General features: G+C 45.7%; 1 protein-coding gene across 4 annotated transcripts in view; it reads right to left on the reverse strand.

Annotated features, from left to right (window-relative positions):
• Positions 1–11,124: 11,124 nt before the first annotated feature.
• Positions 11,125–17,888, reverse strand: part of SEC22C (SEC22 homolog C, vesicle trafficking protein) — a 31,681-nt gene continuing 24,917 nt past the window's right edge. The window contains exons 7-8 of one of the 4 annotated variants that reach the window (XR_009462734.1): positions 15,997–16,290; positions 14,879–14,966 (exon numbers count right to left, since the gene is read on the reverse strand). Coding sequence is in view for 2 of the 4 variants with exons in the window: in XM_059729232.1 (XP_059585215.1) it covers positions 14,766–14,966 (201 nt within the window). In the remaining 2 variants the exon portion in view is untranslated. Of the gene's footprint in view, positions 16,291–17,888 lie in introns of all 4 variants that reach the window. The other 3 variants (XR_009462735.1, XM_059729232.1, XM_059729233.1) reach the window with 3 other exon arrangements.

The raw sequence follows: 17,888 nt of genomic DNA on the forward strand, positions 1-17,888 counted from the left end.
GTGGTAACTCTTACATTACTTTTATGGCTTGTTATTTCAGTGCTTGGCAGCTCCCCTTGCCAATACATAAATGATTGCTGTGCAGCTAACTGACTCATTACTGATTAGGCCAGCAATAATTGCTCCTGTCTCAATTACAAGTGCACTCCCTGGAGAACAACCTGATGGCCCAAGTTTCTAAGCAGGACACAAAAGGTCGTGTATGCATCACTTGCACCATGTCGGAGCAGCAGAGAGACAGAGCCCACATTTGTTCTGAAAGACAGGAAGGTAGGACCAAACCCTAATCCACTTATCAGCACTTACGTGAGGATAAGTGTTTAAGTTCGATCTAATTCCACCCTGCTTGAGTCAGCAAAAAAACTTGTAATGCATGTTTTTGTAACATGCCATCAGCTTAGCCTGAAGAGTCACCAAAACCGGCAAGAAGGAGGAGGACACACACACCTTTTGTGTTAGCTTCTCCTTACATGCACGACAAGCAGTTAAGGCAGGGTGGCTCCCTAGGGCACCTATACATGTGACGGTGCTCTGCCCCAATGCATGCTAATTAGCACCATTAATAGTCTGCTGCAAGTCTGCTGGAGCATGCTAATTAGTGCACCCCAGCAGCCTTCACGTAACATGTATTCAGTGTTCTTGCATTTCAAAATGGCGGCAGGGGTGCTTTAACTAAAGCTTGTCCAACGAGCTTTAATTAAATCGCCCCTGCTGACATTTTGAAGCACAGGAGGCTGAATACACATGAAGCTATGGGTGCTTTAATTAAAGTGGCTCTCAGAGCTGCTCTAAAACCAAGCCAAAACCAAGTGAGGTAGGCCTGAAGGGTGGGCACTGCCCTTCCACAGGGCCAGAAACAGGCCCAGGGAGGTCCATGTTTCACCCTGTGAGAAGTATGGATTTTGGTGGGTGCTACCTTTTATTGCACCAATGGCATACTTGGCATAGACCTGCTTTACCCTGTGTAATTCTTTTAAATCCTACCATTTGTTTGCTAGGGAGACAGGGAGGTGGAACGGATTTTGGGAAAGGACACCCGCCCACAATATAACTCCAATCTCAGCCAGTGTGGAAGGAAGGGCTGGACTTGGGGTGAATGTCAGGGAAGCAGAGAGTGCATTCCCCTGAGAGAGGGGAGAGGGGGAGGAAGGAGTTTAGCGTATCTGCTTTCTGTTTTCCAGTTATTCTGTTCTCCTGTTATAAGGCACCCGTGGCCTTTGTTGGGAAATCAATGGAATGAATAAAGATAAGTAAATTAAAAAAAACCATGCTGTAAACTCTCTCCTGGAGTTCACTGCTAGGTCATGGAAAATGAGAGTAAGGAAAAAGTTGACTATACAGGTTGGTGACTACAGCACTCGCCCACAGGGAGGAAGAACCAGGCTGCAAGGTCCTGCTCCATTGGATATTTAATTATTTCTACATGGAGGAATAGCTAGAGAGTGGGGAAGACTGACATCTAACAGTCCTGGCATTCCCAGGAGCCATTTGGGAAATGTAGGTTGAAGCCCCTACTCCAGACCGGACAGAATAGACGCTTGAAACAATATTTCATAACTTCAAAACAAGTGCCCCAGGTATGTTGGGGAATGCACTCACACCAGCCACCCCAAGGTAGCCTTGACCCCAGCTGCCTTCTACGCAGGGTTGCCAACCCAAGAAATTGCCTTTTTTTACTGACAACCTGCAAACTTTTTTTTTTTAATGACAACTTGCAAACTTTTTTACTGACTTGTTTATATAAAGACTGCAAAGTACAAAAATAAGCACATTTGTGTAGTTCATAGGCACAAAAACACTTTAATCCCCTTCCCAACACCCCCAGAATCCAGGGACTTTTTAAAAATCCCAGTATCATTAAATATAGAGCTGTCGTAGCAACAAAAAGCCTGATCCACCCCTCCCAGCTACTGCTGCAAACCTCTCCAGGCAGGAGACTGAAGGAAGGCAGTGGAAGGTGTAGGGGTGCGCCCATGCCACATGGTGAACAGAAGGGAGGGGGAATTCAAGTGCAAGATGAGAACAATCCAAGTCACTGGAAACTTTGCTGCTGTGCAAGGCCCCATCTGAAACCAATACAGGAACACCTGGTTTGAAAATCCCCTTGGGGCTTGGCATAAGCAAAAGCTCGGTGCAGTTCATGGGGTTGGGGTCTGAGGGGTTGTTCACATGCTCATCAGGAGAAACTTAAGCACCTACAAGATGAGCAGATCTGTGACCGTCAGTATATATGAAATGTGGCCAGTGGCCAGGTGGGTACACGAGGCCAAGTGTAGACACTATGCACTTACCAAGCCCAGTTGCATGCATTCGAACACTCCTCGCTGTTCCTCACAGACTGCAGGGTCTCCCAGGCAGTTATTGGGAATGCCGTGGGAAGTGGCTTTCAGCTTTTCCCACTGCAGCTGTTCTTCTTTGTAGAAATAATTAATTAGAAATGAGTCAGAGCCAAGGAAACCCGCCCCCCCCCAATCCCCTCCTCAGCTAATTAACTTACTCAGTATTGTGCAGGCACAGCTTTGGGTTCAGAAGGAAGCCCAAGGCATACCTGAGGGCACTACTGCCAGGTTACGCTTGCTATAGAAAACTGACTTAATTCTTTGCACAGATTTAATCCTTGGTGGGCAAACACTCTGTCACTGATGTTCAGATGCTTGCCACCCACATGCATTCAACCCAATAACAGGCTCTTAGATGAAATCCATGTTTTCCACAGTATTGGAGAAAGGGTTTGGAAGGAGCCTGGTTGCTGATTCTTTACTGTGTAGGCTGCCCAACCTCGTACTTTAAAATTAAAACTAGAAATACACCTGGTGTTTCAGAGCCAGGCAGAATGCTCTCTGCCCCACTGCTCACAGTGACCTAGGAGGACTCCTCCCTCTAAGGCAGTGGTTCTCAAACTTACTAGACTCAAGGCACCCCTCAGAAAATGCCAGCTCTTAGGTTTTCCCTCGTTTTTTTGATTAAAAGAAAATACTAGAGCAATTCCTCTGTTGCAACAGGCTCTGAAAGGGCTTGAGTCAGAATGCTTTCGACGGTATGGATTCTACTTGAAATCTCTGCATTTATCTTGTGAATCATAGAAAACGAGGGTTGGAAGTCGCATCTAGTCCAACCCCCTGCTCAAAGCAGGACCATCCCCAACTAGATCCCAGCCAGGGCTTTGTCTACCCAGGTCTAAAAATCCTCCAAAGATGGAGGTTAGCACCTAACAGTGCTAACATGGTATGGCACCCTGTGGCAACCTTGAAAGCAGCTCAAGGCACCCCACGGTGCTGCAGCACTATGGTTGAGAATCACTGCTGTAAGAGCTGGAAGGCAGCCTCTCTGAATTTCAGTCCAAGCCTTAGGCTATAAACCTGGGAAACATTAGAAATAGAACTGCTTGGACTTATTCTCCTCCAGCTAGTCCATCATTATGAACTTTTATTACTAGGAATTAATACTTTGCAGGTCCAGCAGGTGACACTGCCTTGCACTGATGTCAGTGAAGCAAGAGTTCATCCCTAGGGTCTTTCATTTGAGCACCTTAAAGTCTCCAAATGGGAGCATCAGAAGCCAGTGTCGATAGTTAGCACAGCCCTGCACTAAAACCCCTGCTCTGTTCATCCAAGAGAAAACCGGAAGGAAAAGATGCCACAATTATTTTGGTTTTGACACACAGGCTCAGCATAGCAGGGTAAGTGCCCTTTTCTTCCTGGACTGATCCTCTTATGGTCTCCAGCTGTTTTAGCTGCCTTTGCAAACCCCAAAACAAAATCTATCACAGAAATCTTATAGCTCATGTTAGCAAATGAAAAAAATATAGAGAGATAAATTGCTGACTGGCCATGTCAGCAAATCCCCCTTGGCTGAAGCCCAGTGTTAGCTTATATATTGGTGTCCTCTAGCGGTTGTAATAGAGATCTGCAGGTAAGCAGAGGCAACCAGGACAGGGTATTTTGAGAACTCTCTTCACGCTGGCCATCTCTATCCCAGGAGAAAGGTGTAATTTAGATATGGGAAAATCCCAGTTAAAAATGGAGGCAATCTGTAATATTAAAAATGCTTCTTTGATCTTAGCAGAGCCATCCATAGAATGAACAGGGCGCTCAACACAGTGGAGCCTGTCAGCTTAGAAAGAGATGCCGCGCATCAGCTGCTTTGGGGGACATCCTCGCACAGCTGATCTGCTTCACTGGGCAAAACACGGTCACCCACTGCCCTGCCCATTAATCTTGAGGCACAATAGGAAACACCCCCCCGGCAATTTCTGGGGGTTGCAGTGATTGCAGGGGGTGCCTCTCTGCAAACAGGGAACCCAAGCGTTCCCCACTTCCAGAGACGCACCCTGGAGATCCTGGGGGCACATCCCTGGAAGCAGGATGCTCGGGTGTGGTCCACGGGCTGGGGAGCACCAATTGGCTGAAATTTTGAAACTGCCTATTCATACCTTCAAGGACCAGCTGATTGGCAGTCCTAGCCTTTGGACTACACCATAGCATACCAAGCTTTCTCCACTTTTGGAGACGTGCCCCAGAGGTTGCCAGGGGCACATATTTGGCAGCGAGGAAATCCAGCCTGGCTTAATCCTGCACAGGAATTCCTGGGGCATGCAGGACTGGACCCCTCAGGCCCTGGGATGCCTGCCCAGGGCAGCAGGTGAGTGTGGGCCCCTCCAACTGCCCGACTTTCCTGCCATAAAACAAAAAGAAGTCCATCACAAGAAAGCAGAATTTATTATTACCTACTGTCATGGCCACGTTGCAGTGTGACAAAAAGTTTGTTTGTTTGTTTGGTGTAACCTCCCGTGCCTCTCCCGAACGTCATGTGTTTGGGTTCTTCACGAACCTCGCCGTGGCTTCTTGGGCTGCACGGCCAGGCTACTGGGAGTGACCTTGGGCCAGATCCCCAGGGGTCTCACCTGCCGCGTCTTTGATGATAAGGAGTTTCCAATCGGGAGGACGATGTCTGGTCCTGCCCTCCTGGTACTTTCCCTTGGCCGTCCTCGCGACTGTCTCTTCTTGGGGCTCCACTTGCCCTACACCCCGCCTAACTCCAACCATAATGTTGCCTGCCAGGGCCAAGGCTCAGGCCCCACCCCAGCACTCGTTTCCTTGGGGGCTGCAGTTATTGGCCACTGGTGAAGCAAATACCGAGCGCTCTCCACGGCCCCTCTTTGCGCTTTGGCTTACGTGGAACTGGGCTCGAGCTGGGCTCCCGCATCCCTTGATGTGTCGTTGACCCCCCCCCCCCCCCGAGTTCGGTACCTGCTGTCGGTCATTCGGGTCAGGGTCCCACATCCTTGTTGCATTCATCGATGTCCCAGTCGCTGTGGCTACCAGCTTTGGTCCATGCCGGGTCCATCAGTGACTCCTTGGGCCCTCGCTGGCCCAGTGTTCCCTTTACACTCCCTTTCCGAGGGAGCCACCAAGCCTCCTCCTCCAGATCGTCCGGCTGCTTTGACCCCGCTGGGCTGGCTGGGGATGCTGTTTCCGGTCCCCCCAGCTTTCTTAGATGAGAAATATCTGGAAATGAGATATCAAAAACACAGCTGAGTTCCTATATGGGAGGTTGCTGCACTGGGGAGAGTTTGAAGAGGACCCAAAGACCCATATTTCTGAGGGTGTTCAGTGGGTGCATGGCTTCGCAGAGACATTTTTCAGCTGTCTACATGAGTGCATAGTGGGATTTTCACCAGCTAAGCAGGGTCAGGGCCTGACTGCCCTGAGGGACCTACTTGCTTATGACAAGTTTGGAATTGCCACGCGATGCCTAGCCACACCTTCAAGCACCAAAGATCCCCTCTAAAAATCTGGTCCCTAGCACAAAAACCACATCAAGAAATGGGATCCTGGCTCATAGTCACTTGGGTATTTCAGTCAAAATCTGCCTTCCCTTAGTCATCCTGCAAGTCCCAATGAACAAGATGCTCCTCTTTCTGCCACACCAGCATGTCACATTGCTCTGCGCTGTCACAAGATGCAAGGTCCTACACCAGGCCAGCAAGATGGGGGGGATGGACTAAAGGAAATGTCTCAGGAAAGTTTGAAAAGTTTGAGGGGTGTAGGTTATAACCAGGTTAGTTTAAGGACATAGGCAGACAAGGTACTTTGGGTAAATCTAATATCGTTTATTAGACCAACTGAATAGTTGGAAAGATTTGAATAGTTGAAAAGTTTGGGGCAGAGATGAGCACCAGTGTAACTAAGGCAGGGAGGGTGAGCAGGACACCATTCCCAGACACCAAATTATAAGGGGGCACAAAAATAGCAGGCACCACCGCTGGTCCAGCCACTGCTGGTGCATGCACCACTGCAGAATGGCCCACATACACCTTTGGGGATGGGTTTGCACTGCCTGACAGATGCCCCTCTGAAGCACCGTTGCCAGCAGTGCTGACTGCAGTTACCAGTAGGAAAGCTTCCCTCAGGTCTGTAACAAGCCCACTCCTTACTGCACAATTTAGGGCCTTTACCCACAATAAGCTGCATGCACAAAAATTCCTTTTCCTACCCCTAACCCCCTGTTTGGAGCCATCACTGGGACTCCATATGGCCATGATGATCAACCAGGGTGCCACAACATCCTGGAGTACCTTGAGGTCCTTTCAAGGGTGCCATCTGGTGCCACACCATGTTAGCACTGTTAGGTATGCAAAAATGATTCACAAGATAAACCCTGACAGAAACTCATAGCGTTGGTCTTTCTGAGCTCTTCGCAATAGCAACACTGCTCTATTATTTTTCTCTGCGGTCACAAAAAATGAAAGCTAAGAGCTGGCATTTTCCAAGGGGTGCTGCAGGTCTACCCAGGGGTGCCTCATGTCTAAAAAAGGTGGAGACACACTGCCACGTGGCACAAAGGCCCAGGGATAGGAGCCACCAAGTGCTGGGATGGGACATTTCTGGAAGCCATGAAGAGTGTCCTATTCCCATCACTGTGCAAGATGCACAGCCAGACGTTTCCCCTCACCCCTTGGCAATTTAGGAAACACGGATTGCTTGGATCTGATCCTGCAAGAGACCGCACCTTCCCCACACCAATACACACTGATTTTTCATCACACCAGTGGGAGCTATGGGCACTCAGCATCTCAAGGGATGGGACCTTGCGATTGCTTTGGTTCATTTTAATGCATGCATTTCATGGCTGAACTTTTTGCATAATGGCCTTTCATTGTTCCCTACTAAAGCCCTTGAAATAAAAGATTTCATATGTTAATTTATTTCCCCGTATAATGAAAGAATATATCTCAGCAGCACTCCATAGGCTTGCACCATGATATGCTGACTTCTGCTTTACATTTTAATAACCATTATTCCAACCCTTCTTTCTTTCCTGCTCCTTCTTACCTCCTCTTGTATAAAATACCATTTATTCCACTAAAGGGAATTAGATCAGGTCCTCTGTTCTGATGAGTTTATAGTATTAGTAGGAGCAGAAATCAAGGAATTTTCACTATTTTCTTTTTAAGACGGCCGTTTCAAATATCCCGAATTAGCGTTCCTCAAAGCATGAGTCTCTATACACATATATACATATGCATATAAAAATAATGGGACGCAGCTTCTTAAAAAAAGGGGGGGAAGTGGGTGCTTTGCAGTGTGGGAACGAAATCTGAAACACTGGGACAAGTGCAGGTGAGACTTCCAAAATTCACATTTTTCAACTGAAAACTCCCGTGAACTCAAGGTTTTCACCAGTATTGCATATGAACAGCCTTCCCTTCCTACAAAAGTCAAATCTAATAATAGACAAAAACCTTGCACAAGGCGTTTATTCATGGTCACCTTTTTTCAAAATCTGACTTATTTTGGGGGGACAGGGGGGGCACTTTGCTACCACAACTGCTTTGCTATCAATGCTATTTAATTAGAATCAACTTCTCTAGCTTCCTTAGGAGTTTTTGCTGAACTAAATTAAAAAGCCATCAGACAGCACTGCAGAAAGTAGCCATTAAATATTTATGATGTAGTCCGTGGGTGAAATCAATCTCCAGCCTGCAGACCAGGTCCAGCCTGTGGCCCTATCATCTGGCCTGTGGGGCTCCCCACAGGTTCAGAGACTTGGTAGTTGGGCAGCAGTGACACCACTCCCCTGCGGCCAAATCTCTGACCCACCGGGAGCTCCAGGCCCTGCACACTGGATTCAGCACACAATCCCAGCATGCAGGGCCAGGAGAGGCAGCACCGGGTGTGGGGGCCAGGAGGGGACAGTGTCAGACCCCCAGGACCCAATCAGCACATGGGAGAAGGGTGGAAGCAGTGCCAGGCTCCAATTGGGCTCACAAACAGGCCCTGTGCCACTCATCTGGCCCACGGGGCCAAAAGGTTGAGCACCACTGGTCCAGTCCACATGTGGCATCAATTTATCCCCTACGCCAGCCATGTCAGATACCGTAATTACCATGAGCAATTTTTTTTTAAACAACAAAAAAGTTTGGGGATTAAATAGGCTGTGTGATCCTTAACTATTCTGCATGTCACTGTGGTGTTGGTTTGTTAAAGGCAGTTTTTCCTTCCTAGCAAAATGCACAAACCCACATCAAGAGCATAGAAAACACTCAGGAGTTCAAGACTATTTTTCCTAGTGACCAATATTTTCCCAAACAACGATCTACATGCAATTAGGTCACATTCAAAGCAGGCATCTGTGAACAGGTTGAGCTGCCCCATTTAGAGAAACTTCACACTTCTATCGCCTTAGGAACTGTCCTCCTTTAGCAGTCTCTCTGATCCTCCTGCCTTCTTTTATCAGCACCTTCAAAAGAAAAACGGCACCATAATTCCTTGCTCAACTCGCTTCAGAAAAAGGGTAAAGCGGCTGTTCTTTTCCATTTAGCAGCTCAAGAAGAAACATACTTCAAGCAGTTGTTTCATTACAAAATATAAGGGAGAGAGATTTAAGTGCAGGGCAGTACAAAAGAATAATGTTCTCACACCCCATCACTCTAGCTATTACCTCTCTTCTGCTGCATTGAAATCCCTCGATAGCAGAAACGCTTCCCTTGGCTCCATCTCTTTCAAAAGGCGCAATAGTTAAAACCTTATATTTGAAATATGTACACCCTTCTTGGCACCACTAGTTCATACCCCTGGCACCATGGACTTTGACCTTTCAAGTACCATTTGGCTGCAGCATATTCCCAAATAAAACTGAAGTGAGGGGGAGTTGGAATTGTTGCAACCTGTCCTCTTCAGCCTATACGTCACCTTGAGTCGCATCTAGTCGGAAAAGGGCAGGTTTCTAATACAGTAAATATAAAACCTACCATTTTTTCCCCTAGTGAACAACATGCCTCAGAGTTTGGATCATATATACTTACATATTGGCAAGTGGGTACAAGACTGAAAGAGACCTACATTCTTACCCATCACTTGATTTGACCAGTTGCATGTAGCAAAATCTAGGTTGACATGCTGTATTTTCTAACATGCATTTCCCCAAAACCAATTGTTGGAAATGGCGGGGGTGAGGGGGTGGACATCGTAAGTGGGAGAATATGGTAACAATATTTTTTGCCCCTTCCGCTTCTGCATGCAATCCACAAGCAGAACAATGTGCAGGCCCAGGACCCCAGCTGCTGCTCCAAGGAAAAAGTTTTTTCCTTCATTCTGCCTTTCAAAAACAAGGTGCACATCTTACCCCAGGGCATGTTGTACATGAGAGAATATGGTAACGTGCTTGAGAATGAGATGAAGGGGAGAAGTGTAGGAAGAAAAGCTGAACATGATCACACTAAACCTCGAACCACTTGGACAGCTGTGTAAATAAGTCGAGGAGTCCGAATTGCATCCTACCTCTAAATCTGTTACATGGGTTGTGCTTCCAGGGCACATATTTAGGGGGTCTACTTAAACCACGTTTAGACGTACCAATTTTCATGGGTTGGTCATGGCATAAAGAGCAAACTCTATGGACATTTCGCAGATGTGCCCCGGCAGCCCCACCCCTTGGCACCGATTGGCTGAGAAGCCCCGGGGGCGGGGAGGGAGAATGATGAGGGGATAGTGGCCATCTTTTTTACCTCCCTTCATGATGCCTTGCCAGCCAGTGCCTTCTCCTCCCAGGCAGGCTGCAGAGCTGGGCAACAGCAGCAGCAATGACCCCTGGCTCCCACTGGGAAGCCAGCATTTTATTTTTTATTAAGTTTTTTGTTGTTGCTGCTTTCATGGACAATCCTGGATTTTGCAGTTTCCACAAAATCTGAAAACCACAATTTAAAGTAGACCCCTACACATATTTAATGAAACCTAGAAAAAAAAAATCTCCTCTCCTCTACATGCCCTTTGCATAATAAAATACCACAGGCTAGATCACTCCTTGATCTCTGAATCAAAATCCAAGAAGGAAAAAAACCAGCGACTTTGGTTAAAAACCAAATTGGCCTCTAGCATTAATACAGCTCCAATCTGTTTTTATAGGCTGGATAAACTGTGAGTTCAACCATACTACCTTAGTGCTTCGTCCAGTCCAGTTTTCAGTGGCTGTATTAATGGGGATCTCCATGTTCAGTGACAGCATCCACCATCTTCACATTCAGTTCACTGTATGACAATACGCAGAACAAATGTAACAGCTCAGAGTGACAAGTGAAACAGCTTCAATTTAGCAAAGAGGCAAGTCGAGCTTATTTTCCAAATGTTCTGGGCCAGTCACTATTTCTGTTACAAGACTGTAATGCACGTGTGGTTAGGTAGTGATTAATAGCTTAACTCGGGGCTGTCCAATTGGTGGCCCACTAGCCATATCTGTCCCCCAAGGGGTAAACTGAGGCTCCCAAGCTCCCAGTATGAGCACTGCTATTGCTCTCCAGCTGCTATCACTAGAATCACTAGCCTCCCCCTCCCTCCTCCTGACCCATGCCCAAGGGGCAGGACAGCATGGGGGCCCATGGAAATGCAGGGACCCCCCACCCCCGGCACAGCACACAGGGGACCCGACATAGTGTTTCTCCCCACCACCACTGCACTGCATTGACATGATGTGGCAGCACTGACAGTGTTGGGAGACGGGGAGGACACGAGGCACAGCATGCAGCCTTTGCAGTGTGAAGCTGGACACAAGTTGGGCAGCCCTGGCTGAACTCCCCTATTTCAGATGGATTTCAGCAGCTTCTGAAATGATAAAGGAACACAGCCATTATAAAAAAAAAGCCATTTATTGTTTCACTAACCATATTAGATAACTATATACATATTTACACATGCAAAAAAAATGACTTTACATACATTTACACCAGTTCAATTGTTATTACAGTGCAATTTTTTTTTTAAAAAGATACCAGACAGCCTTTCAGGAAGTTTTAAACAGATCTTTGGGTTAAACCAATATAACAGAGAGAGGAGGTAAAATGCCAATTTTAACGGTTTCATAAAATGGGTAACCAACGATGTTTGTTCTTAGCAATTTTCTTGCGCTGCACTCCAAGACGAACAATGGATTTTCCAAGGACTTAATCTCAAAATTGACAGAGTTAAGCGGAGAGAGAGTTGAGCTGTTTTAAACAGTTAAAGGTCCTGAGAAAGACACCAATTCCCTTTTAAAGATCTCATTTGAGGTGCACATAATCCGACACACTGACTCAGACTACGGGGACTCAAATGGCAAGACGTTCCTTTTATTAAGTCTTGAAGGCCTCAAATCAGGGTGAACGACATTTTTTCCCCGCCTTCCTGAAAGGAAGTACAAAAGCTATACATCTTACAGAAAGAAGAAAAAAAGAATTCGGGTGGGCAGTGTTGAACTAGATCACTCCTTAATCTCTGAATCAAAATCCAAGCAGGTAAAAACGCTTAGAAGTGAACACGTGTATTCAGTGCACTTGGCCTCACATGGGTTTTGCAGCCAGACTTACCCATGTTATAGAACAAAAATCCCCCTTAAAAAGAGCAAGGACAAAGCAATTAAGATTGGTAATCCCAACCAGAACACTGTTCAATCACTATACCAGTCTCACCTTGCATCTAACCTCATGACAATTACATTAGGGAAGGCAGAATTTTGTACTAATGAGCTTTTTTTTTTCTTTTCCTAAAGGATCTCAGGTGAGGGGAACCCCCTACAGCAACCCAACAACACGCTTTAAGCCCCTGCAGCAGATGATTGTGGAATCCAGGCTTTGCCAATTCCAATTCAGACATTACACAACCTACCCCAGCAGCCTGCTCCGATTGCTTCATAGTGTATCCCTAGGCACTGGCCCTAACTGTAAGAGCTCCAGGTGCCCAAGTCCAGGCAAAAAACCTGTACTTGACACATCTTTTAGAGAAAAGTAAATCCCCACCCGAATCATGGTCCATGGAAGATGGGGGAAATGGGGGGGGGGGGGGGGGAGGGAATCCTGTTACGATTTCTTTTTAATAACTATTTTCCCATTTACAAATGAAGCTCCTAGCCCTTTTCCTGTAGGTATGCCCTTCCGCATTGAAAAAGAGTGGGCTGTTACCTGATTAAGGGTGCCAAAAGGTCCAATGCACGTCTAGAAGGAGAATTTAGAAAAATCCTGCAAAACCCTGCTGGCGCAAAAATAACCAACCACCACCAACCAGAACAACATGATTGTCTTTGGGGCTCTGGACCTATTCAAACGCAATGAGTTTTCTCCATTCCCCCCACTCATTTTACCTGCAAATTTCCTCATATAAAGTCAGTAATAACCTAGGTTCACTCTAGTCTAACCCATGGGTGCGCAACCTCTGATCCACGAGCCAAATGCGGCCTGCGGAGCCATCACATCTGGCCCACGGGGATCCTCGCAAGTCACAAAGTTTGGTGGCACCGGAAGTTTGGTGGCATGGTGAGCCAGGCCAGGCTGTGACCCCTGCCCCCCCAGGACAACAGAGAAGAGTGCATGAATCACACGTTGAGGGGGAAAAGCAGACGTCAGTGCAATATTCAGACACTTGAGCCATAACTGCCTCATTCTACCACATAGTTGTGCCACAGAGGTTGTCAGAAGGAAGCAGAAGATTTTTCCTGCTTTTTGCATTTCAGGTGCGATTTGAATAGTAGCTGCATGTTCCACTGGCTACTAGAGCAGAAAGTTAATTCTGATGAAAGTTGACATGGGCTTTTACATATTAAGGCTTTAAAATAGACCCACCGAGATGAAGGGGAAAATTAATTCATCGGGGAGCTTATTTCAGACTGCCAACAAATTCAAAACGACAGCTCCCCAACAATTTTGTTTTTCTGCAACCACTAGAAATAGAGACTTTGTAAATTAAAGACAAAATTCTTGGTAATTTTTTCATTCTATAAAATAGAGGGCCCCACCATAAAACAAACAAACAAAAAAGATCTAATAAAGTACCTCCAAAATATTACACCTGGTGTTTCCTTTAAAATGTCCCAATATGGTGATTCTTCCCTAACTCTCCAAGGATAGCTGCACCAAAAGTGTTATATATTCTTTAAACAGACGGAATAAAATATTTAAAAAGGTTTAAGAGAAGTTTTAAATGTTACTATATACTTCAACACATTAAATATATGCATATTCAGTGCAGCAGGGGTTGAGAAAGTCAGCTTTTAATGACTATATTCAAAAGTGCATGCTCATAAATTTGCCTAAGCATGAGAGCTGCAGTACTAGTAGCCAAAGGTCTGTAAAATAGAGAACCTGCTCTTGCTCTCCATTATGGGGAACTGCTTTCTAGGTCACAAACCATATACTTTTAATAGGCGAAGCAGCCATCAGATTGTCCCAAATAAGCTTTTGTCTCTGTAGACCAGACAGACGTACAACTGCCCTATCCGCCACCATGACCTCCACCAGGAAAATAAAAAAAGGCTACTCAGGCCGAAAGTTTGATTACATCTGCTTGGATCATTTTATACAGCTTCAAGCTGATCTGTAATTGCCCAATGAGTGCACACCTACTAAACCTCAAGACATCCAGCTTAACCACAGGACATTGCCCGTTCTGATCTTGAGTAAGGGCCAAGGTGTTTTTCTTCCTTTCTGAGCCCAACCGTTCTAGCTCACTTTTAAGACAGTTATTCACTAGAAGTCATTTTCCCCCCAAAACAATTACCGACTAACCTAACTCTTTCTCAGCTCATTTTTGTTAAGCGCCTTGAGCTTTACATATGAAGAGCTCTACAACCATTATTACCCACCATTTAGTCCGTCATGACTTTAACATCCATCTTTAATCGTCCAGAGGCAAATTGCTGCGTTTGCACATTAAAATACTAAATGGTTACAAAGCAAATGAGATGAATGGGGGGGGGAGGACTAGATGATGTTGGTTAAGGAACACAACAAAGACCGAGTAATAAAGATCCCTCATGGCACTAAGAACTAATAACCACTTACAACCAGAGCCAGTACACAGGGTAGGTCCAGCACGGGCAGCTCATGCAATGAGCCCCATGCCAGCTCCGTACATAAGTACCAGCACACACCGCATGCAACACGCAGGGCTGGCTCAGGACATGTGCTGGATGAGCTAGCCCTGCTGGATAAGCCCTGGATGCTGGCTTCAGCAGACGGGCCGGGCCGGTCCATGGGTCTGAGCCATCCTGCAGACCAGCCCCGCATCCCTCATCCAGCCGGGAGACCAGATGAGATTGGCATCCCTGACCTACAATGTACAATTACAATATATGGTTATGAAAAATAATTAAATCCCTCCACATATTTTTCCAAGCTGTTTCAAAATCCCTTGGGACAACCATTGTTGCAGATCTTTAAGAAAGTCCAAGTTGGTTTTGGCCAGTGCGAGTAAATACAAAAAGAGTTCTTAAAAAGCAAGTAACAAATCCCCGGTTTGTTTTCATACTCCAGGATCAGGCTGTTTCTCCACCAGTTGCCTTGTCAGGATCTGATATGAAGAAAGAGAGGCCACTCCTATGTGGAAGAGTATTTGCCAGACGTTCCTTAATCCATACAAGTACATATTGCATAGGCAAATGGAGAAAAACAGTACAAACACCTTCATCTTCCTTGCTGAACTGTAGAACAGGTACAAGTAACACTAGAACAGCACAAAAGAAGTCATGTTAGCATCCAATTGATGATACATACACACAGATCGCATGAATTATCAGCACATATGTCTGGGTGTCAAGAAGGTGAAAGCTTCCTCCGAGTCTTATCGGTTACACTGTGGGAAGGGGGTGGGTGGCCTAAATGTTGATCTTGCTGAATAATCTACAATGAAAGGAATCCACCAATGCAACAGTATTCTTGTTGGCTCAAAAAAAGGAGCAGCATGGATTCACTGAGCATGAAACTAAACTACCTTTTGACATCTAGGTGTAATCTTTATAGGTCAAGGTTGATGCTCAATGGCAGGCAGACAGATTTACTCTTGCTTCTGTTGTACCTAGTCAGGGCTCCAGGGCTAAACAAGGTATTACCAGAACACAATTCACTTCAAGCCAGATAATGTCATTTCTATTAATGAGGGGTTTCAGAGTGAGGGTTCTCTGAAACTCCCAAGGCAGGGGTCACCCAGTACTTCAATATATTTTAAGCATTTTCCGATAGTATCTAATGACACAAGGTAACAGGCTACAAGGGCTGTTTAACTTGAGCAGTAGTCACTTGAGCGTTAACACTGAAAGTCCCAGGTTTGCATCACATCGATGATACAAACAGGGCTGACTTCATAGGCAGCACTACTCATTCGAGTGTATTTTATGTCTAATCACTCCATGAAGCTGTATGACCGCGGTCTAAGATGGTAAACAGGCCAAAACAAAGTTTGCTTGCACTTCCCTATCTCAGGTGAGAAGGGAGCGGAGGGGAGAGATGGAACAGATCTAGTCTGCCAACAGGTCCAGTTGGCACTCAAGTTTTAGGAGCAGATCTCTATCTCCACCAAATGATAGTTGGATGTGAAACACCAGCCCAAAAGAAGCTACATTTTTCTCTCTCATATGCCTGCAAAAGACAAAACTCCTGAGAAAGTCAGCAACTGTAGGATCGGAGCCTAGGACCTCTGGATCTAAAAGCATAAGAGACTTGACTGCATGAGCTGAGAAGATTCAAGCCAGTCTTACCTCAGGGCAGTAGCAGCCTCAAACCTCTGGGGTTTAGCTACTAGAAGGGGATGCATACTGCAAGCATGTTACCTATATACTCAAGTGCGGAGTGGCTTCACTTAAGCTGCATCTTCCTTTTGTGGGCAGGGAAAACAATCCAATGAATTTAAAAGGATTCTGAAATACTCTCTTGCTGAACTGTATTGCAGAATGAAGGTGAGCTAGAAGTCATGAGATGCACCAAAGGTGTAATCCTGGAGTACCCCTTTTTAATCCTGAAGTGACTTTTTTGCTCTGTTTCTGAAATAGTGCCTAGACAAAAAAAAAATCTGAGCTATCACACTGCATTTTAATAAGCATTTGCCCATGGCACTGTAACACAGCAAACAACAGCTTTCTAGTTATTCATACCATACGGCACTGTACCAAGATACCAGAGAAAATAATCCTATAATTTTTGTCAATGCCTTCTTTTAGAGAGGTTTGCAAGTGCAACACACTTGAAATTACAAGTACAATATCATGCCAATCATGCTACTTTGAAACAGTTCTCTTTTTTTAATCTATGCTTGAGTTTGAACGAGTGATGCCACACAACCCTATAACCAGGATTTTGGCTACTTTCAGCTTTCTGGAAAAGACTCGCTCACCATGCTAAGCTGTTTGCCACTTTACAGCATTAGTTGCACTGTATCAGGCCTGCAACTATCTTATTTTGCTTTCACTTATATTTGTGTGGGGAGGAGGTAGGGGCTGGCATTTATTTGTACTTTGGCTTGTTGGAGACATGAGCATTAAAGTCTTATTGCAAGTAAAAAAGAAAGAACCAAGAGAGTATTTCAGAAACTGAACGTACCAAACCCCTAAGGAATGCAAAATGTGAATCCTTGTTTTTCCACCATCCTGCACAAAAGAAACCTTGGTTTTTTTTGCAAAAATCACAGAGAAAGGAAGGGGGCTAGTTTTAATTTAGTAGCTTCCGTTTGAATTAATTAAAAAAAACTTGATCCCCACTTTAACGAAAGAAGAAGGGTACAAAAACTGGTGGGGAAACGGTTATATACCAGACCAAGTTCATCGCATAACAGCCTGGAAAACGAGAGCAACCTCTACCCCACCACCCCCCAGACCTATTTCCAGATAAAAGTACAGCGGCAATAGGTAACACCAAAGTCTGTGAGAGCTAATCAAATCAGTCGAAACTGTGCCAGCTAATGCCAGAATGGTCCAGAGAGACTATCAAACCACGGCAACCTTTGGTGGATGTGCAGAAATGGAGCATCAGGGCAAGTTACACTGGTTTATCACTTACTGCAAGTTACACCTTTTGCTTCAGCAGTGCCTTTTCCTTGAGGACCATAAAACCATCACAACATCCAAGAGGTCTAAAGATATGGAAAGACCTTCATAGTTGGCCACGGGATTATTCATCGGCAGGAGAGGAAAAGGGAATCCCAACATAAGAGCAATGACCAACATTCTGCATCTAACAAGTTATTTTGCAGAGCAAGCCGATGTGCCTCAACACTCCACAGATGTAAAGGCAGGCTGCGCAATTTAGGGATGTATTAAATGCCATGCTGAGTCCATGGCAGGACTGGAAAAAAAAAACTTAGGAATTTCTGGCTTTTTTGTGTGCAATGATTACTGTGAAGTGGGGCTATGTAAAGCTTCGGGCGGTGATTTGATTCAGAGGAGATCTAGCCCAATTCGGTGACTGAATCTCCGAATCAAATCAGGGGACCAATTAAAAGGTCCAAATCTTCAGAAAAGATTCGGAGAGCTTCGATGATTCAGACAGTCCCTGGTGGCTGCAGCAGGAAGCTGTAGCTGACTCTGAGCTGGTAAGCACTAGGGGCAGGCAGGGGGGTGGAGGAGTTGGGAGGGGACCATGGGGGGGACCCCTGCCA

The sequence above is a fragment of the Alligator mississippiensis genome, chromosome 5 (assembly GCF_030867095.1).
Source record: "Alligator mississippiensis isolate rAllMis1 chromosome 5, rAllMis1, whole genome shotgun sequence".
NCBI classification, from domain to species: domain Eukaryota; kingdom Metazoa; phylum Chordata; order Crocodylia; family Alligatoridae; genus Alligator; species Alligator mississippiensis.